The sequence below is a fragment of the Lutra lutra genome, chromosome 4 (assembly GCF_902655055.1).
Source record: "Lutra lutra chromosome 4, mLutLut1.2, whole genome shotgun sequence".
NCBI lineage: Eukaryota > Metazoa > Chordata > Mammalia > Carnivora > Mustelidae > Lutra > Lutra lutra.
This window is the reverse complement of record NC_062281.1, coordinates 69,440,026-69,462,043: the sequence shown is the minus strand read 5'-3', so window position 1 is coordinate 69,462,043 and position 22,018 is coordinate 69,440,026. Positions and strand designations below refer to the sequence as shown.

The following is a 22,018-nucleotide window of genomic DNA, read 5'->3' as shown; positions in this document are numbered from 1 at the left end:
CCCACTGAGCCACCCAGGCGCCCCTCGAGCTGGAAGATCTTAAAAGAGGAAGTAGGAGAGTCTCTTTGGCATCCAAGCATGTTCTTTGGCACATCAATGTTAGATTAAAAGTTTATAAAGTATATGAAAGTTGAGAGCCCAAAACTACCTTAACACTATTCCTCTGTGTGTCATCCCAGGTTGTAGACGCGTTTTGTATTCCTCTTTTCCAAGGACTTTTTATCCCTTTCTAAGTCCCCATTCCCTACTTTAATTGTTCAATCTTCAATAAAAAGATTAAATATTAATACTTGAATGTGCTCTATCTGTTCCATTTCATAGCAGTGTCAACTGCTGGTATTCAGTTCAACATCTACCTTTCTGTAACGCAAGTCTTTTCTTCTGCTTCTCCAAAGGAAATTGATTGCTCCCTCCATCTTCCAAATAGAACCTTAGCTTCCCCCCAGCTCCCTCCCCATCCTTGGCCCATGCCTCCACCCTCATTCCATTATTCCAGCCAAGCAAACAGGAGACAGTCCTCTTCTCCCAGAAAACTGCCAATGGTCTTTGCTGAAGTCCTTCCAGAACAACATGGGAACAATTCTCTCTCCTTTCTTTCTGATGCCCAGTGAGAAACAGTGTTCCTACCATTCCTCTTTACCTCATCTCTATTGCTCAGTATTCTCCATTATGCAATTGTTTTGTAAGCAGACCTCCTCACCTTTCACCACAATGCATCCCTAAAAGCCATACTGGAAAGTAGACTTTGATTCATGTTTTCCATAGGCACCATGCATTATTCCAATAATAAGCAATGATGCATCAACCAGACGTGAGACTAACAGGGTGTCATAAAACCAAAAAAAATACATTTTATCTTAGAAGTGTCCCTAAAATAATTTGGAGGAAAACTAAAACTATGGCTTAAGTCATAATGTTTTATGGCTGAAATGGATCTAAGATCTCCAGTGCAAGCCCTTCATTTCACAGGTGGGGATCCTAAGGCACAAAGAAGGGAAGAAATTTGCCCTGAATTTCAGAGCTGGGATGGGGTAGGAATGCAACTCAAGCACAGCTTGAGGCTGGACACATAGACCAAAGCCCTTTCTAGGATACTGTACTGCCCAGCTATAAATGCCTATTATAAGGGCATGTGTACTTTACACACTGATTATTTAAGGAGGCTTAATTTGCAATAAAGTGTTCATCTACCATAAAGAATAAAACTACTGAACCATAAATCTAAAACCAATATACTCCCCATAATAAACATTAAACAAACAATAACACAAATAAAACCCCCCAGCGAGCTCCTGGAGATCACAGCCATGCCTCTGTTCCCAGGCTGCCTGGCACAGCAGGGTCACACGTATGCTGTGGAGGAACCCACAGTCCATCGCTGGCCTCCTTAGGCTTCACATGCAGCTGGTCACTAAAGCTATAAAAACTATCCAGGGGAAATCTGAACACCTTTTCCTTCCCCCATAAATCTCCCAGTAGCAAGCAGAGATAATCCAAAAATTAATTGATCATTTAATTCAAAGATTAATTTGCAGCATCTAAATAATTTGAAGCTGTCGCTAAAGACCTTAGTTGAGAGGATTCAGAACTATTACTCTGAACCCAGGGTGAATATTGGTTTATGTGGGGAGTTTTGAAAACAATTTCCTCAGTCCTTACCAACAGCATCAGAATCTCAGAAGTGGGATCTGAGCATCATTTATTTTATTATTATTATTTTTTTTAGTCAATGCACTTTAACTCTGATACACTGTGAGAGCTAAGAACCACATGTTCAGAGATAGAAGTTTTGTCAGGTAGGTCCTGACAGGCACCAGGGACTTGATGACTTCAGAATATCCGCCTTTTGAGTTCCTCTCCCATTTGATGCCCTCATGGACCTGTTTTCTAGTTTAAATTCTATGGACAGTCATCTCAATCACTCCCTGGCCTACTCCTCTAACTACTGCATTTCTCACAGGACAGGCAACTCATAGGCAAGGCCATAACTCCACTAGTTTGAAGCTCTGCTTCTCACCTACCCTGTGCAGTGAATATGGCCCAGAAAAACATAACCCTTCTGTCAGGTCTCACCTTAAATCAGTGACCCCAAATCTCAAATGGCTCTGAATTCGGTCTAGCAATCATGTCACATTTCTCTACTCCATTCACTCTCCCATGTTGCTGGTCAACTAAATCATACTTTCCCTTTCCTTTGTTCCTCAAATTTCTAACACCTTGTCCCTCATTTTACTCTCATCCAATGACCTTGCTTCCAACTTTACATGAGAACTGAAGCAATCTGAAGACAACTTTTGCAGGCTCTCAGCACCATAGCCACCCACCAACCAGCATTGCATACCCATGCTCTCTGCCTTCCTATCTTGTTCATGAAGGAACAATCCAGGCTCCTATCTAATCCAACCCTCCTCTTGCACATGAGATCCTGCCTGGGATGGTTAATTTGATATCAACCTGATTGGGCCTTGGTGCCCAGATATTTGGTCAAACATTATTCTGGCTATTTCTGTGAGGGTGTTTTTGGATCAGATTAACATTTAAATTGGTAGACTCTCAATAAGTCAGGTTGCTCTCCATAATGTTGGTCAGCCTTACTCAATCACTTAAAGGCCTGAATAGAACAAAGAGGCTAACTTCCTCCAAGCAAAAAGGGATTCCACAGCACATGACCTCTGGACTTGAACTGCAACATTGGCTCTCTGCTGGCTCTTCAGCCTGACGGCCCACTCTGTTAATTTTGGACTTGCCAACTGCCATAATCACGTGAGCCAATTCTCTATAATATACATATATATTATACACACACACACACACACACACACACACACACACACATTCCTTATCTGTCTGATTCTCAGGAGAACCCTGACTAGTATACAATGCCTTTCATTAACGCAAGGAATTCTGTTTGGAAATTCTTACCTCTCTGGTGTATATCACCACTTTTTCTCTCTATAGGATCCTTCCCATTTGCAGTCAAACATGCTGTCATTTCTCTTATATATATTTAATCTAAAAATAAAACCTTTTCTTAATTAAATGTCCCCAACCAGTTACTGCCCCCATTTCTCTGATTCCCTCTGCAACAAAACTTTTTAAACAAATCTTTGTTGATTTATCCGTAGTTACTGCTTTCCATTTCACTCCTGCCTTTTTCCATCAAGCCTCCCCCAAACAGATTTTCAGCTCTGCCACTCCACAGAAGTTTATCTTGTTGAGATCAACAATGGTCTCTATCTTGCTAAATTCAAGAGTCATTTCTTGGTCCTCATCTCACTTGACTTGTCAGCAACATTCAGTACAGATCATCAGTCTCTCTTCCCTGACATGATTTCTTCACTTGGGCACCACATTCTCAGGGTTTTCTTCTACCTCACTGATTGCCCCTTGCCAGTCCTCTTCTGCCTAAATTCTGAATGTGGGAGTAGCCAAGGCTCAGCCATTGGTCCTTCTGCTCTTTCACACCCACACTTTACTCTCAGATACTCTTATTGTCTTACTTCTCTATCTATATTCCAATGACCCACAAATTTATATCTCTAGCCCAGACTTCTCTTCTGACTTTGACATTCAAATATCCAACTGCCCACAGGGCACATTCATTTAACTGTCCAAAGCTGAGCCTTTGATCTTCCCTCCCAAATGTACCCAATCTGCAATTCTCTACATGAACTCATGGCAATTCCTTCCCTCAGTTGTCAACAAATCTCTCTTCCAGGAAATCCTGACAACTCTACCTTCAAAATATAATCAGCTTCTGACTATCTTCACCACTTCCACTGCCAAAACCCTGTCAGACCCATGTCACAATCATTTCTTAACCTCCCGTTGGTATCTGGCTTCCACTGGGCTCTCTTTGATGCAGGCAGAGTGATCATTTTAAATCATGAATCAGACTACCTGATGCCACTCTTACCAATACTCCAATGGCTCCTCATTTCCCTAGGAAATAAAGCCAAAGCCTTACAATGGTCTTGAAGGCCCTTCGCAATCTGACTACTTGGTACTCCTCCGACCTGATTTTCAACAACATTATGCATTGTTACTTATTTCCCACAATACTGACCAGCTCACCACACCCCAGAGACACCAGGCACCCCTCACCTTCCCATTCTTACACTGGAACACTCTTTCCACTGACATTCAGTCTCTCCTCCTTGATTCTTTCAATTCTTTGCTCAAATATTACCTCCTCAATGATGGCTAAACTTATGACCCTATTATAGCCAGTCCCACTTCCAGATCCCTCTTATTCTCCTCTACTTTTTCCATAGCACTTATTCACATGGTATATAATTTACTTATTTATTGTGTTTGTATTTAGTGTCTGTCTCTGGATTCCACAAGTGCAGTTTGCGTGTGTGTGTGTGTGTTTCTGTTTTGTTCACTGGTGTTTCTAAAATAATGCCTGGCACATATATGACACTCAAGAAATATTTGTTGAATGAATGAAGAAGTATGATGGTCAGCTGTCCTCTCTGATGTTTTTGTTGTTGTTTATTAGGTAAATTTTCTCTAATGTAGACCTGCTTCCTTGTCCAAGATAGGACAAATGGTTGCTAGCCATTTCCAGGCTCACATCCTTATAACTCTAGAACCAGAGATGAATGGGATCTTTCCTGTCAATTGCAGTTTGAAAAATTGAAGTGGAAGACTCAGGTCACATGACTGTCCTTTAACCAATTACTTTGGCCCAGAAGACATAACTTGTGAAAGGATGGCAGATAACATTTATATATAACATAAGAAGTTGGTGAAAATGTGACATCTGTGAGAATTGTCCTGAGTTGGCAGTTACCTCAATTTATTTCTAGTAACCTACCCATCACTCTTGCCCTTTTCCGAATAAAAAACATGAAGGTAGAATTGAAGGAAAAATAATGTCTATGCATACAATTGCAAATATAAAGATAATACTACGGCAGGGCATCCCACAGACACCGCATATTCAATACATCCAAAAAGTGGACTCATCCTCTTAGCCCAAAACCTAATCCTCCTAAACAGTCTCTGTCTTATCGAATGACCCAGTTCCAGTCACTTAGACCAGAAGCCAAAGAGTCATCCTTGCACCCTTCCCTTCCCCTTCCTTCCAACCACATGTACTCCAACACCAAGTCTTAGTAGTTCCTACTGCTAAGAATTTCTTTAATTTAGCCCCCCATCAACACTTATTTTTCTGTGCTTTATCTCCATCCTAATTATCTATTATACTGCATGATGGAATTGCTTGATTATTTATGTATCTCTATAGATTTTGGGTTCCTTGAGGACAGAAACTGACTTTTATCTCTATACATAACCAATAAATATTTGTTTTTGGTCCTCATCTCATCTGACTTGTCAGCAGCATTCAATACAGATCATCAGTCTCTTTTCCTTGACTTGATTTCTTCACTTGGACACCCCACTCTCAGGGGTTTCTTCTACCTCATTGAAAAGAACATACAAAGAACATACAAAAGGGAAAACTAATGGAATTAAGAGATAGAGATTGAGGTGGAAAATCCATTTCTTTTGCCTTTATGATTGTTGGGAAATTCATATCAGTAGTAGCAGTTGACACCAGTAGCCACAACTTCTCCTCCCAGTGCAAGTCACAGCCTTCTGGAATCATGTGAAAGAAACGAAGTAGGTAAACATGGACCAATACAGGTGTTAAGCAATAATAGAGGGGGGAAATGTGAACACTGAAGATTGGTATTGGGACCTATTTGTACATATCTTCCTGATTTAGTTATAAACTCCTTGGAACCAGAAATGGTATTTTATTCTGCTTTCTACTCACCTCAGTGTTTTCCATATTTTAGGAGTTCAACAATTATTCATTGCATAGTGCATACCTCCTTTCCTTCAAGGGTCTGAGCAAGGAAACCTTTTCACATTCATCCATCTGCCTCCAAAACTATTTCTAATCCTCAACTAACTTGTGGAAAGTCTCACCTCAAATAAATAGCAGAGCCAGCATTCAAACTCCTCATCTCTCTGGTTGTAAAGCTCTTACTCTTAAACAGTACTGCCATATTGCCACCTGAAATATTCTGAATAAACATGGTGGTCAAATACCTCACCCTCTTCTATTTCACTTTTGTACCAGGAGTTTCATCTGATTTGTTTTTTGAAATGGCCTTCTTGACTCCGATCTGAGTTCTCGGGACATGCTTAGATTTCCAAATGGCCTCACCCAATCCCATTCAAACAACTCTTTTCTCTAATTCTTTTTTTTTTTAATATTTTATTTATTTATTTGACAGACAGAGATCACAAGTAGGCAGAGAGGCAGGTAGAGAGAGAGGAGGAAGCAGGCTCCCCGCTGAGCAGAGAGCCCGATGCGGGGCTCGATCCCAGGACCCTGGGATCATGACCTGAGCCGAAGGCAGGGGCTTTAACCCACTGAGCCACCCAGGCACCCCTCTTTTCTCTAATTCTCAAAAAGAGTGTTACTCCCAGTCTTCAAGAGTGAGATGTTTCTCATGGCCTTGAACTCACTACGGGATTCAGGGTCTTATAATCATTATATGTGGGACCTTTAAATTTCTCTTGTAGTTTACAGGTAGCCTTAGAGTAATTCCCAATAACTGGCTTAGCTCTAACTCACATGGAGCTATGAGTCATATTCTGTGTAGTCCAACTGTGTATGTCAGGTTTCACAGCATTTTTTGCCTAAAAAGAAAATTGCCCACAGGCTTTATTGTCCATATGATGATGAGCATTAGTTCTATTTAAAGACATTTCTTTTTAAATTATTATTGTATTACTTATTGACTGCCTACAATACGCCAGGCATTTATTTCTAAGTACTGAGGACATAGAGATGAATAAAAATCAGGTTCTGATTCTCATCCTAGGTGCTGACACACTACCAGGGAGCAATGCATATTGACTAATAATTACAATACATTGTGATGTGAATTCTGAGGTGTGAGGCCGGAGGAGGAGATGGTAAACTTTGCCTGGGAAAGAGCTGGAAAAACTCCAGAAAGGTGCAGCTTTTATGTTGGATCTAAAAGGGAAGAAAAAAGGGTATTGCAATGAAGTCAGAAGAAGACATACTGTACTTGAAGACACATACATTCTGTACTGCTGAAATGTGTGTAGTTCGAGGGATTAATTTGAGTGGCAATGTCCCTATTCCCTACAGAAGCAAATTATTTCCAAAGCGATTATCTAGTCTGACTTCCTTATTTACATGAGAAAACTGAGGCTCAGAGAGAGTGAGAAATATTATCATGCCATTTCCTCTCCTGTGGGAATTTCATTTTTTCTGATTTCACAAATATCATGATCTTAGTTGTTCTCTTCTAGTAAAAATGAATTTTCTAAGTTATTTTCTGAATCTGTTTGTAATTACAGCATTTCAGTGACAGCCTGGAGACACTAACTGGAGAAGAAAAGTCCTTACTACTGTGGATTCTTCTTTACTTGATCTTACCAAGGCTTCAGAGACCTGTGAAAAGTAAGCTCTAGAGGTACATGAAATTCTAGTCATTTTTCTAAAGTCAACCTGTGACAGACAGAAACAATGTCCCTGTATGTCTCTTCCCTGTTTTTCCTTCTATTGATAACAAATCATAAATGAGGGGGATTTGAAAATAAATCTGTGTATATCATAATTATGTTAATAAAACTGTCATTGTTCAAAGCTGTTGACAAATAATGATCAATTTTAAATGATTAACTTATCATTATTAGAAATTTGCTACACAGATCATGAGATGTCCTACAAATCTGAGTTATCCTAAAATACCTAAAGGCCCTCTTACCCTATCATATAAACAGTGCTTGAGAATCTTTGGTTATGTGTTCCTTTTTCTAAGACATGAACAATTTTTAAAGTCCAAAAATAGACACTATTTCAGTTTTTGGTTCTATTTGGCCAGCATTTCTTCTCAAACATGACTGTTTTAAAAGAGTACAAATACAGAGTTTCAAAGAGGGACTGAGTTATCTTAGTCCCACTAAAGCAGATTGAGGAAACTGACATGAATCAGTCACTTTAGCTCCTAAAAAAGGAAAGACTAGCCCTTTAAAAATATTACAGTTGCTTATAAAGTGGAGCATAATTTGCATATATCTTCCACTGTAGTGTAATTAAGAACATTTTAACTTACCACCTCGACTTCATTAACTCATATTTGGAACTAAAGAAAATTTCTATAGTAGATGTCCAGAGAACAAAGGGAAAAGCACAAGAACAAAGTGGTAAAGCAACCACTGCCTAAGAAGTATATCGCAATACAGCTGGGTTCAAACATAAATCATAAAATGAGAAGGAGCCTTGCTAAGATGACTTCTAACAAGACTAATCTTGTTAGACCCATCCCATAAAATCCAAGTCCCCCATGTAGGGCCATTTTGTAAAAAAAAGAAAGAAAGAAAAAAAGACAATTAGGGAAGGTGAATAAGGTGAATAAATACAAAAGAAGAAGAATCAATTAGTGAAGAGATGAAAAGTTAGGACTAGATCTTTGTCAAAGAACATAAGTACGATTTACAGAACTGTTACCCACAAATGTCATGGCAATGGCACTTCCTCTTTTTTACATAATACTGTACCTCTCTGGTAAAAAAAAAAAAATACACTCAATCCTTAGCTAGGAAAGAAACTACTGAACTGTTTTTCCCTCGTTTTTGTCAGTTGAGCAGTTGAAAACAATATTCAATGTGACATAAAGAAATCTAGGTCTACTTGAGACCTAAAATGAGTAAAATCTGAGTAGCACAGTACCACTTATTATAGCCCAGATTGCTTATGCTTATTGCTTATTGTTGGAGAGTAAATAGCTCTGAAATCACATTGTTATTATGGCTTTACTTCATGGGCCCTAAGAATGCTATGGGATTTGATTTCCTGTACCTTTCTTTTTCTGGTTAAAACATCCCGTCTATGGAATAAGTTAGAAAAACTGCGTAGTGGCCATGTTATCCACAGCCAGAAGACTCAATCCACCTGCAGTGGGTGGGTTCCATCTCCAAGGCCTCTCTGTATGGTAACTCTAGAGATTAAAATAAGAGGGGGAAAGTTCTATAAATAAATATGGAGAATTTCAGTTTAGAAAGAAAACACTGATTTGAATCAATTCCTTTAGAAAAATAAAATTTTCGAAGCCTTTGCCTTTGGATTCCTTCCCTTAAAAAGTAAGTGCCATTTTAACTTTGAAATATGTCCTGTTTTTTAGAATTGGGGTATGAAGCTATGTACTATTGCCCACAAATGCATCAGAGTCACAAATGCTGTGGTCAAAAGTCTTTACCCTTCTTCAGTTGACTGGTGATTTCATATGTTCTAGAAATATTTTTATCTTTTGGCATGATGCTCGATACCATATGGCACAACACACTGACAAGCAAAAAGGGTAGAACTAGTTTGAAATATATACACATATATACACACATATATTTATACATTTATATATTCACACACACACACACACTGAATGTATAGTGAAAGAATTTGCATATATGCCTGCAAAGAAATATAAGGGCAAAGTTACACATTCTGCATATAGTACTGAGATTCTTTGTCCAGGAGAAAACGGCCGTTCAAAATCCAAAGCAAGATTGAATGTTCACTATAGGCCCAAAAGCATTCAAGAGACATATCAAGAACCACTACACTTTGCAACATCGAGTAATATTTGAACTGTCTGTAACACTTCCTCACACAATATTTAATGCTGCTTCTATAAGTGCAATAATAACTGCAGCAATGACACATTCAACAGCTTGGGGAACCCACTTCTGAGGAGGGTTAAAATGGGAAACACACCCAACTGTCTTCAGTTGACTCCCAGAGGGTGAAATAGCCTTCCCCTTTGATTCCAGGTTGCTTCAACACTGTGTTCCCTTTGAAAACAGTGATCCTGAATCAGATTTACACGTTTTCAGAAAGATTAAGGGATGACTCTCAGCCTGCTTACTATTCTTTGTGGTCAAGAGGCACGCTCTTCTAGAAAACAGAGGACAAGCTTCTTGACCATGATTTCTTGGACATGACACCCAAAGCACAGGAAACAAGAGCAACAATAAACAAGTGGGACTACACCTAACTAAAAAGCTTCTGCACAGCAAACAAAATAAGCAATAAGATGAAAAAGCAACCTACAGAATGGGAGAAAATATTTACAAACCATATATCTGATGAAGCATTCATCTCCCAACTCTATAGGGAACGCCTACAACTCAAATGCAAAACAAACAGATTAAAAATGGACAAAGGAACTAAACAGACATTTTTCTAAAGAAGACATATTAATGGCCAAAAGGTATATAAAAAGATATTCAACAACACCAATCATCATGGAAATGCAAATCAAAACCACAATGATAGCTCGCCAGGATGGCTATTATCAAAGAACCAAGGGGCACCTGGCTGGTACAGTTGATTAAGCATTTGACTCTTAATTTAGGGTCAGGTCATGATCTCAGGGCCATGAGATCGAGCCCTGCACTGGGCTCTGTACTCAGCAGGGCGTCTGCTTGAGATTCCCTCTCTCCTCTTCCCTTTGTTCCTCCCGCCAACTTGTGTAATATACACTCTTTGTCTCTCTCTCTCTCTCTCAAATAAATAAATAAATCTTAAAAAAAATAAAAGGATAACAAGAGTTGGCAAATACGTGGATAAAATGGAACCCTTGTACACCATTGTTAGGAGTGCTGGTGCAGCTATTCTGGAAAGCAGTATGGAATTTCTTCAAAATTAAAAATGGAACTACTGAATAATTCAGTAATCACACTTCTGGGTATATATTAAAAAAGAATTAAAATCAGGATCCTGTGATCTGCTCTCCCATTTTTCATTAAAGCATTATTTACTATAGCCAAGATATAGAAGCAATCTAAGTATCCACCTACAGATAAATAGATAAAGAAAATGTGGTCTATACATACAATGAAATATTATTAACCCTCAAAAAGGTAGGAAATCCCACCATTCGTGATAACTTGGATGAACCTGAAAGGCATTATGCTAAGTACAATAAGCCAGATGTAGGACAAATACTACATGGTATCACTTACATAAGGAATCTAAAATAGTCTAACTCATAGAAGAAGAGAGCAGAATGAATGAACATTAACAGGGGCCAGTAGGGAGGAGGAAACAGAATTATTAGTCAAAGGGCATGAAGTTTTAGTTATACAGGATAAATAAGTCCTAGAGATCTGTATATCATAGTGTCTATAGTTAATAGTACTGTATCGTGTACTTAAAATTTGCTAAGATGATAGATATTTTGTCAAGTGCTCTTATCTCATCATCATCATCATCATCATCATATATAAACATGGGAGGAAACTTGCATGTGATGGATATGTTTATGACAGTTTCATGGACGTATATTTATCTACAAACTCATCAAATTATATACATTAAGTATGTGCAGATTTGTATATGTCCAGAGGAAGAAAAAAAGGGCAGGGTCCTATGTCATTTGTCCTATTCTCCGTCGTATCTTAACATGGACTTCTGGTGAATCTCAAATCCTCTCCTGAGTTATTAAATGAAAGGGTGCAAAAGCCAGTATATAAGATAAGGAAAAAGATATATTTTCTCATATTGTCCATCAAATGTGACTTTCACACAATCTAGTGCAAGAGAGATACAACAGACTATTATTATCTGCTTTTCTTAGATTTTTTTTTTTCTTTAAGATTTTATTTATCTACCCGACAGACAGAGATCACAAGTAGGCAGAGAGACAGGGAGAGAGAGGAGGGGAAGCACGCTCCCTGCCAAGCAGAGAGCCCGATGCGGGGCTCGATCCCAGGACCCTGGGATCATGACCTGAGCCAAAGGCAGAGGCTTTAACCCACTGAGCCACCCAGGTGCCCCTGCTTTTCTTAGATTTTTAACACATTCTTATTTTAAAGTCCTAACATATATATTCCTGTCTTAATTAAATTTCTACTAGTAATGTTTAAAAGTTGTATCACATCGTAATATTTTAGTTTTCAGTAAAGGGTAAATGTATATGTCAGAATATTATTGCAAAGATTTAAAAAGAACAAGAGAAAAAGATAAATTTAAAGTGTTAAATTTTTGGACTTGGAAGTCAAACACAGTGGGTCTGAATCTGAGTACACGTGCACTTCATTCTTGGTTATATGACTTTGGGAACATTATTTAAATGAGACTTACTTCTTACCTCAATAAAATGAGAAAAGTTATTGTGAGGGAAGAGTCAATAAATGTAACATAATAATGAATATAAAATACTTGTTTCTATGTCCAGTAGGCACATAGGAAGTGCTCAAAAGTGTTGGCTATTATTATAACAAGCCAGAAACAATTTTCTAGTATTATAATACTCAATACGCAAAAATACGAAGAATCAACAATATTGGAGTGGCTACCCGTAAAGTGGTTAACTGTCCATCAACCAAAGACATTAATCCCCTCACATCATGCCCCAAAAAGACACCACCGCCAAAATACAATATCATGACACTAAATCCCCACTAGACATGACTGAGCAGGAAGCCACTTGTTTTCCTGAGATAAAGTGATTTGGATGTTCATAGTTCCAAGGTACAGCTAATACAAAGCAATGTTTTCACCAGCACGATTTTGATTTTCAAGCAGAAAACATGGTGTCTCTAATAGTTTCTGAGTAATCATCCTACCATTATTTAAGTGTATTGAGGACCAAAATGTGTGTGATTTTATGTGATTGACCAAACCAGGCTCAGCCCTTTCTCAAAGGAGCACTCATCTATTAAATAAAGTACATTGTCCATCTATGCCAGGGAAGGGAATCATAAGCACAGTTACAAAACCCAGTACCTAAAATGGAAAGTTAACAGTATCTGTTTAAACTCTGAATTTGAAAAAGCAGGAATCTTAGGAATTGAGTGCACTCCAATCTCTACGTTTTCAGTTAGGTTTACACTAAAGAATAACATTGCACTGATAAGATCTCCATTTATAAATATTCCTGATAGGTAAGCACTTGCTTATGACATCTTCACTTTCCAATTAAGCTGCAGAAAACATGTTATGTATGACATTTGATGTATCATTTTTGTACGCAGTTTGTATACCTTGATATCAATATCTACAACTCTAAAATATCCATATTAGAAGTAGAGAATTACCACACCGAACTGTCCATTCATGCATTCATCCTTCATTTCTTATGACAAATATTCACTGAGAAACTAGTCAGTAAAATAAGGCATCTGAAGTTTCTTCTTCATTATCATCAACTCTTTAGGATAAAGTTATGAGGAGAGATGACAAAGGATTTAAATCCTGTTATGGTTGCACTTTTATTAAAATTTCTATTAATTTCTGCATTAAGCAATTATAGACTTAATTAATCCTTTCCACTTTCCTATAGAGGAAAAAATAAATCCCATACCAAATACTTCTGTGTTGAAAAAAATGCCAAAGCCATAAAAATGAGCACTCTGGCTATAAAAATGCACGATATAATAGATGTCACCTTCTCTTATTCAGCAAAGTAGCTTTCTATAATTTTGTCCTTTGCCTTTCACAGAAGAGTAACCTGAAGTAGTTTCAGTGGGATTTTACTCTGGATAAAATACAAAAATATTCTCCTACAAGAGGCTGTTAATCTTTCCTCTACAGCTGATGGTTCTCTCTGTTCTACTACTTTCGGGAAGTCAGTGAAGTGCAACATCTCGTCCCCTCTAGGTCTCCTCAAATCTTCAGGGTCCTCTTCTGTTTTATCCTCCAGGCTGTGGGCAGCAGGATAGAGGGATGCACCAAGTCTGGGAAATAAGAAATCTGGGGCCTCCTGGGTGGCTCAGTGGGTTAAAGGCCTCTGCCTTCGGCTCAGCTCATGATCCCAGGGTCCTGGGATTGAGCCCCGCATCAGGATCTCTGCTCAGTGGGGAGCCTGCTTCCCTCCTCTCTCTGCCTGCCTCTCTGCCTACTTGAGATCTTTGTCTGCCAAATAAATAAATAAAATTTAAAAAAAAGAAAGAAATCTGACCAATTCACATCTAGATCTCAATGCCAACAATCTATGACTTATTTTCAAAATGATTTTAAAGATTCAGAGATGCATGATACATAAAAAGCTTTCAAAACTTATTTGTATATTGATGGATAAGGAACAGAGACTAATGAACAGCCCATGGTGATCTGTGAAGTTTAGGAGTCCAGATTCTCAAATTATTATGCATTAGTATAGTGATGAAGGCACTGAGTGTTTAGAAATGCTTATTTTCTGTCCTACTCCTCAGAGGCAACCAGCAGTCACCCAAGGCCCAGTCTCTCCTACTCTTTCAACTTTCTTACAAAAGGCAATGTAGTTGGGGCGCCTGGGTGGCTCAGTCGTTAAGCGTCTGCCTTCGGCTCGGGTCATGATCCCAGGGTCCTGGGATGGAACCCTGCTTCGAGCCCTGGCCCCACATCGAGCCCCGCATTGAGCCCTGCATGGAGCCCCTCATCAGGTTCCCTGCGGAAGGAAACCTGCTTCTCCCTCCCCAACTGCCCCTGCTTGTGTTTTCTCTCTCTCCCTCTCTCTCTCTCGCTGTGTCTCTCTCTGTCAAATAAAATAAAATCTTAAAAAAAAAAAAGGCAATGTAGTTTAAGGCCAAAGCCATGGCATATATGGTTACTGCCTTAGTTTTCTGTGGCTACTGTAACAAATTACCACAAATTTGTGGTTTACACAATATAAATGTATTATCTTACAGCTCTGTAGCCCAGAAGTCTAAAGTGGGTCTCGGACTCAATCAAGATGTTAGCAGGGCTAGGTTCTTTTCTGGAGGTTCTAGAGAGGAAACCTTATCTTTCTAGCTTCAAGAGGCTGCCTGCACATTCTTTGCCTCTTAGACTCCTTAATCCATCTCCAAAGCCACCCATGGTTGGGAGACTTCCTCTCCTACCTTCTTCTTCCAGTGTTAATTTGTGATTATACTGGGCCCACTCAAATGTTCAGGATAATCCCACCTTTTAAGGTTAGCTGATTTATAACCTTCATTTCATCTGCAATCTTAATCTTCCTTTTGCCAAGTAACCTAACATATTCATAGGTTCTAGGAATGAAGGTGAGAGCAACTTTGAGGCTGAGGGGGCTTTATTCTGTCTACCATAGCTATAAGGGAACTGGAATCAAAAACCCAGCTCTACTTCTGGGGAAATCTGCAACCATAGCAAATGAGCTAATCTCTTATTGTGCTCGTCTCTTCTTCTGAAAAATAGTTCAGTAACAATTATCTCATGAAACATAGTAAAGATTAAATGAGATAACATGTGCAAAACATCTCAGCACAAAGCATGGCATAAAGTAGGGTCTCCACATTGTTCTTTTCTGTCTTCCCTTACCTTCCTCTCAAAAATCAGCATGATAGTGTTGGATAGAGCTGGATGGTGGGTCCAGGTCCATTTGACTTCATAGTCATGCTCTTTGCCTTACACTACACTGCCCTCTATAAGAAGGTCCCCTCATTAGGGAACACTAAGTCATGGATGACTTTAGATACATAACTAGTCCTATATTTCTAAGGCAAGCACTCCAAGATTTTATTCTTACAGAGGTATCTGATTTATGCCCATCTACTATAACTTCTGAATTGATTTCTCTTATGTAAACACATAATATCTTCTAAAGGATAGCCGGGATTTATCAGCAAATATGATTACAGCATTTAGCAATCTATTAATGTTGACCTAATCAATAATGTATTAAATGGTCGCTTTGAAGGGTACACAAATAAACAGTGAAGGGTTTTCAGAGCTCACACTTTCCTATAATTATACAATAGGAAGATTCTTTACCTTCAGGACCTTCTTTTTTTTTTTTTTAAGTTACAAAATAAAACAGCAAAGCACACCTGAAATTGAAATTGGTCTCAAATGGTAACAAGACCCATCCAAACACTGCAGTTTAATAAGGGAAAGTGTAGCACCATGCATAACTGATTACTTGTTGCCACAAATGTGCCTGGAGCTCTCTCTAGCACCTCCTATGTAAAAACATAAAAATCCACCTGTGAAATTCAGCACAATCTTGAGCAGAAAATTACTTGCTTTCAGCTGCCCACATCCTTTTCCTATATTTTGTCATGAGCAAAGAGGAAGATAGAAAAAATCCACTAATGATTGCAACCTAGCTCTTCTCATTGTCTAGGAAGTGGTAATAGTGTGAGGGATCTAGCGCACCATATGTCTAGTTTGGGAGTAACTAATCAATTAGAAAGAGGAAATAATTGACTTATGTGATACAGTCATGTCAACAAATCAACATTTCAAAATAACTCATTATCTACATAACCTTGACATCTTACAGCTTGAAAAAAAAACCACTGAATTTTTACTTTGACTCATCTTAACAGCATTTAAATCATATTTCTTACCAATTACAGCATTTGGGGGGCATGGGGATATGTGTGTGTTGGGGGAGAGGAAGGAGAGAAGGAAGGAAAATCGCCCCATTTTTTTCTCCTAAACAGCAACTAGGAAAAAAGGTTTCTGGGAAGTGACAAAGAAACATAATGGTACAAGCCAATTGTCTTTGAAGTGATAGGATACTTTACAAATGCGTTCACATGTCTCAGGCACTTTGCTTCTCACATCTACCTAGTGTGACAGCTGTTGTTTCCATTTTCGAGTTAAGGAAAATGACTCAGACAAGTTAGGCACAGTCAAGGGTCACAGAATTCATGGACCCTTGAATCTCCTGCTGAGGAAGGGGATTCTCTCTGAGGTAGTCTGGAAAATGTCTTTTGGTGAGGCAATCTCTTCTGGGCTCAATCTTTGAGGTGTTTCTCTAGTTGAAGACTTACACAGTGCAAGTTCAGTTGTTCTCAGAACCTACTATTCTCCACCAGCACCTTTGGAAGGGTCTCAGCTCAGCCAAAACTTTAATCTTAGTCCAGGAAGACTCTGACCTCCAGAACTGTAAGAGAATAGGTCCATGTTGCTTAACATCACTGAATTTGGGAAAATTTGATATAGCAGCAATAGGAAACAAGGGTGATTTTTGTACCTGGAAGTGGCACACTGCTGTGACAAGTAGCTAAAAATGTAGACATGAATTTGATTGGGCAATGGACAGAGGCTGGAAGAATTTTGAGGAAGATGATAGAAAAAGAATCCAGATTGCCTTGAATAGATGAGGAGTAGAAATACAGAGGTTAAGAGCTCCCTGATGAGGACCCAGAAGAAAGTGAGGATCATGGAGGATACACACACACACACACACACACACATATATATACACACACACACATATATATATCATCTTAAAGAATATTTACAGCATCCTAAATAGTCCATAAATAAAAATATTAACATCAAAGGCACTGCTGGTGAGGGCTCAGATGAAAGGAGGAATATGCCATTGTAAACTGGACAAAAGGGATTCTTAAGAGTTGCAGAAAGCTCAGCTACATTGTGTTCTGCAGTTACATGGAAAGCAGAATTTGTACAGGATGAACTTGGATATTTAGCTGAAGAGATTTTGAAGCAATGTGCTGAAGGGGTAGCCTTGTTTGTCCTGTTGCTTACAGTAAAATGTGAGAGAGAAGATGTAGAGGAAGGGAAGAATTCTTGGGCACAGAGGGACCAAAAACTGATGCTTTGGGAAATTCTTAGCCTATCCAGACTGCAAACTAGGACACTATCAAGGAGGAGTGCTCTGGAGAGAGAGCCAAGGATGTGGCTGGACACATTTTGCTAGTGCCTGGGAAAAATCAAAAGGTTGGCATATTCGGTTAAAATCAAAGCTAGATGGAGACAAGTCTTGAAGCTTCCCTCGGCAGACAGAACCAGTTTAGTCATTCAGGCAAAGCTTAATTTAGCTTATTTTGTGAGAATAACTTGATCTGGATTATTTCTTGCCTGTGCCTCTCAAAATGATAAGCAAAACTTAAACTGTTTCCCAAGGTTTATATGAGGTAACCACTGAAAACTGTAATAACAAAACCCATTGCTGTGAAGAATAAACAGTCACTACTCTCTCATTATACAAGTTGCTTTATAAAAATATACCCCTGAGTCTCATTTCATGTTCCAGTTTGAGCACTTCCAGTTTGCAAACTGTCTTTTTGGTGTGTGCACAATAATTTCTACATAGTTCCTACTTCAGTGATTCATTGGTTTCACATTGGCTATTTCAAACTCTTGACAATTTAATCATACATACTCATTCACATGTAGAGTATTGGTCAATCATCGAAAATATGAGGCATGTGACTGTTTCCCCTCAGCGATGTCAAAAGAAGCCAGGAATGTAAATGGAATGATCCAAGAAAAATCTGTGGAGCCTCTTACTGAGGGAGTCAATCCCTGTCACGTAGATGAAGGACCCACGATGTTCTTGGGAATTTTTGTCCCCAAATGGATCATATCGAGATCCCCACACTAATTTACATGATTTAAATGGTGAGATTTGGGACTTGGGAGCTGAATGAGATTTATATGAGATCTTGGACCTTGTGCTGATACTGTGATAGGTTGAGGTTTTTGTGACTGTTGGGACGGGGTGGTATATTTTGCATGTAAAATGAACATAAATCTTTGGAGGTTAGAGGGTGCACTGTGGTAGGAAGAATGATGTTTCCCAATGATGTCCATGTCTTAATCCCCCAAACCTATGACTATGTTACCCTACATTACAAAAAGGGCTTTGCAGATGTGACTAAATTAAGGACCTTGAGATGGGAAGATTATCCTAGATTATCTGGGTGAGTTCAACATAATCACAAGGGTTCTTATAAGTCAGAGGCAGGAGCATTAGAGTATGAAAAAAAATTGAATTCCAGTGGTCTTTAGAAACCAGAAGAAATAAGAAAATGGATTCTCCCCTAGTTCCACTCTGTATTTCATTTATTTAGAAGAATTTAACCATTTTATATTTATTTTATATTGTTCTGGGACTAACTTTTGTCATTTTTGCAGGGAATGGGAGGTAGGGAAAGAATAATAGAGACATGTTTGTTTTCAAGTTGGCCTTGCTAACCAGACTGTTTTTACATGTTGTCTTTATAACAATTTAGAAAGTATCTATATTTAAGTCAATTGTTAGTAAAAAAAAAAAAAGGGGGGGGAGGTCATTTTAAAAAATATATGTATATGATTAATGACTTGCTGGAAAGGAAATGAGTTTCCTAGCATCACTCAAATTGTATCTTAAATTTATTGGTTTTATTTTAAATGTGGCCTTGGCTGAGGATAGACACTGTGGAAGATGAAACCTACATAGAATAGAGTAACACTGAAATTAGAGTGTCCTAAATTCTCACATTGGGCTCTGAGCAAGAGCACAGCCATCGGGAAAGGCAACCTGAGGGAGGGCATGGCACATAGATTTTCAGTAAAATCACTGAAAATCTGCATGGGGAAGAAGAGCAATACTCCCTTCTAGAGTATTAATCCATGAACATTCTGGAAATGTCCCCAGATATTTGAATGTAGTAAAATGGTGCCATTTTCCCCAAACCTTTGAGAAACAACTTGTGTCATACACACATATACATATAAACGTATCTTTGTGTATGTATACCTAAGCAAACAGATCTAATCTCAAACAGAAAATATAGTGACTTCGAGTGAATGCTTCTACTTGGAATATTCGTTTTTACTTCCACATTTTCAAATCAGATAAAGAAGTGACACACTTCTTGCATTGTGTTGTTATTGTTTTGTCCTAATAAAAATAATACAGTAAATGCACAAAATATACACTATAAACTCATTTAGTAGTCATCAAAAGCCCAGAAGGTATTATTATCGCATTTTTCCACATGAGGTACAGTGAGGTAAACTGAGGCACAGAGAAGCGCCCAGAGTTATTGTTCATACCGTACACTGCCATTCTCCTGAAACATTTCACTTTTATCTGAAGGAAATGTAAGAAAATTCCTCCTCGAAATGCTCTACAAATTCTAGGCCATAAAGCATCAACTCACTGTTAACTCGGCCCCAAAATGTGTCTGTTTGGAAGCCGTGAGTGATGCATAATGAATAATGCAAACCTGGGGCTTATTACATACAACCTATACTGGAGCAGCAAATCGAATTCGGTCCCAACGCTTTAATATGTATGCGTACGTATGGGGAAGACGCAGAAGCAGCCTTTGTGATTACACACAGTCCCCCAAGACGCCGCTGCCCCGCAGCAAGTTCTGACTATCCGCATTCGAAATCACAAGGAGTCGGGAGAGGGGGTACTCCCTCCGCCGTCCGGGTCGCGCACGGTCCGCGGGGCCCAGGGCGCATGCGTGGCCCGGGCCGCCGAGCTGCGCGGTGAGGCCGCAGGGGCGCTTACCTGGTGCGCCGGGCGCGCAAGCACAGGACCACGAGCAGCAGGGCCGCGGCGAGGGCCAGGCCCGGGAAGCTGAGTGGCTGCGGCAGCAATAGCTCCAGCAAGAAGAGGGCCATGCCCGCGGACACGTCTTCTGCCGTCTGTTTACCGCGCGGCCGCAGCGGACTGCTGGGGGTCTCTCTCGGGGCGGCGACACTACGGCTTCCCGCGGCGTCTCTCGGCGGCTCTTTCCCTGTCCGGGCGCCAGAGGCGGGCCTGCTCGCGGCGCCTCCAGGAATGTCACCGCGGGCCCCCGAGGCTGACTCTCAAAGTTCTTGCCCTCCCCTTCCCCGGCCCAGCCCCCACCCACGCGCACCGCCCCGCTCGGCGACCGCCTCCGGCCAGGAGGCTTCTGGAAAACGGCGCTCGGGTTCCCAGGGGCCCGGAAGGAGGGCCAGAGAAGAGGGGGAAGGGGTTAGGATTTCCTGACGACGAACCTCTGGAGGCCGGGAGGAGGGAGATTTCTGTTCGCTTTTGGAAGTGAGTCGCTTGGGTTCCTCGTCCCCTAGCCCGCGCCCCTCAGGAGGAGGGACCCCTGCCCCTTGAACAGCGTCGGGACTGTGCCCGCTGTTCAGTGGCACCCTGATCTCTTAGGCGCGACCCAGAGAACAGAGAACCGGGCGAGCGGCAGATAACCTGGAATGGGCGCTGCTTCCAGCCTGGTCCGGGCCGCCTCTTTTCGCCCTGCGCATCCTGTTTGCTCACACGCTTTTTCTGAGAGCCTACTGTGTGCGAAGGCTTGCCCGAGAGAGGCCAGGAGTGGAGACCAGGGCGGTGAGGCACACAGTCCAGGAAGAGAGAAGAAAGACCAGTCTATTGCACAACCACACTAAGGGCCGAAATAGAAGTGGTACCAGCCCCACAGGTTGTTCTTACAAAGGATAAGGGAGAAACTTTGTAAATATTTTTGCTGGAGTAAGGCCCATTCACCTGGGACTTCACACATGTTTATTTACTTTCCACAGCAAACTTGTGATGTAATTTGGAGCAGTATTTTAGAGAACGTATAATGATACTCTGATTAAGTAATTTACCCTCGTTGCTTGTTGATAAGTAACTAATAACCATTCTTGCCAGACTAGTCTGAGACTATTGTGTTTTCTACTTTATAGGAGTTTTTATTTCCACGGTTCTCTGGACTATCACAGCAGCCTGTGGACTGATCTCAGGTCTTTGACCTTTCCGGCCCATCCTCCCCATTGCACATCCCTACAACACAGACTTACTCTGTTTTTACTCTGTTTGGAACTCTTAATGCCTTTGTGACAAACTCATAAATCTTCGATCTGCAATGAGAAACCCTCTGCAATTTGTCTCCGCTGTGTAACTCCCAGAGCTAGTATAGTACATATACGCTAATTCTTGAGCCATGGTGTCCCTCACAGCCTGCCCTTTCACACCTGTGCTTATGATATTCACTCTGCCTGAAAAGTTTTCCTCTCTCCCCTAAATCTCCCCTAAAATTCCACCTGCCTCTCAAGGTCCAACTCAAATCTCACTTCCTTCTAGAAATTACCCCTAACTGTTCTTTTGTAATTAAGCTCTTCATCCTCCATACTTCAACACTCTCTCAACTTTTCACCCCATCACATTTTTCTGCCATATCTGAGTTATTTCTAACTAAGTCTGTCTTTCTGGCTGTAGAAGGTGAGAACCATCTTTCAGACAGCCTTGTCTGCACCCATTCTCTAATCCACTCCCCCTGAATCCCCACTCACATTTTGCATGTGCCTGGCTCT

The 22,018-nt window shown here is 40.1% G+C and overlaps 1 protein-coding gene across 1 annotated transcript in view; it reads right to left on the bottom strand.

Annotated features, from left to right (window-relative positions):
- LOC125098786 (cytochrome P450 7B1) overlaps nt 1-20,545 on the bottom strand; it is a 173,852-nt gene extending 153,307 nt beyond the window's left edge. Inside the window, exon 1 of the mRNA XM_047727898.1 lies at nt 20,244-20,545. Within this exon, the coding sequence (XP_047583854.1) occupies nt 20,244-20,356 (113 nt within the window). The 5' untranslated portion in view covers nt 20,357-20,545. The remainder of the gene's footprint in view (nt 1-20,243) is intronic.
- Nucleotides 20,546-22,018: the final 1,473 nt, after the last annotated feature.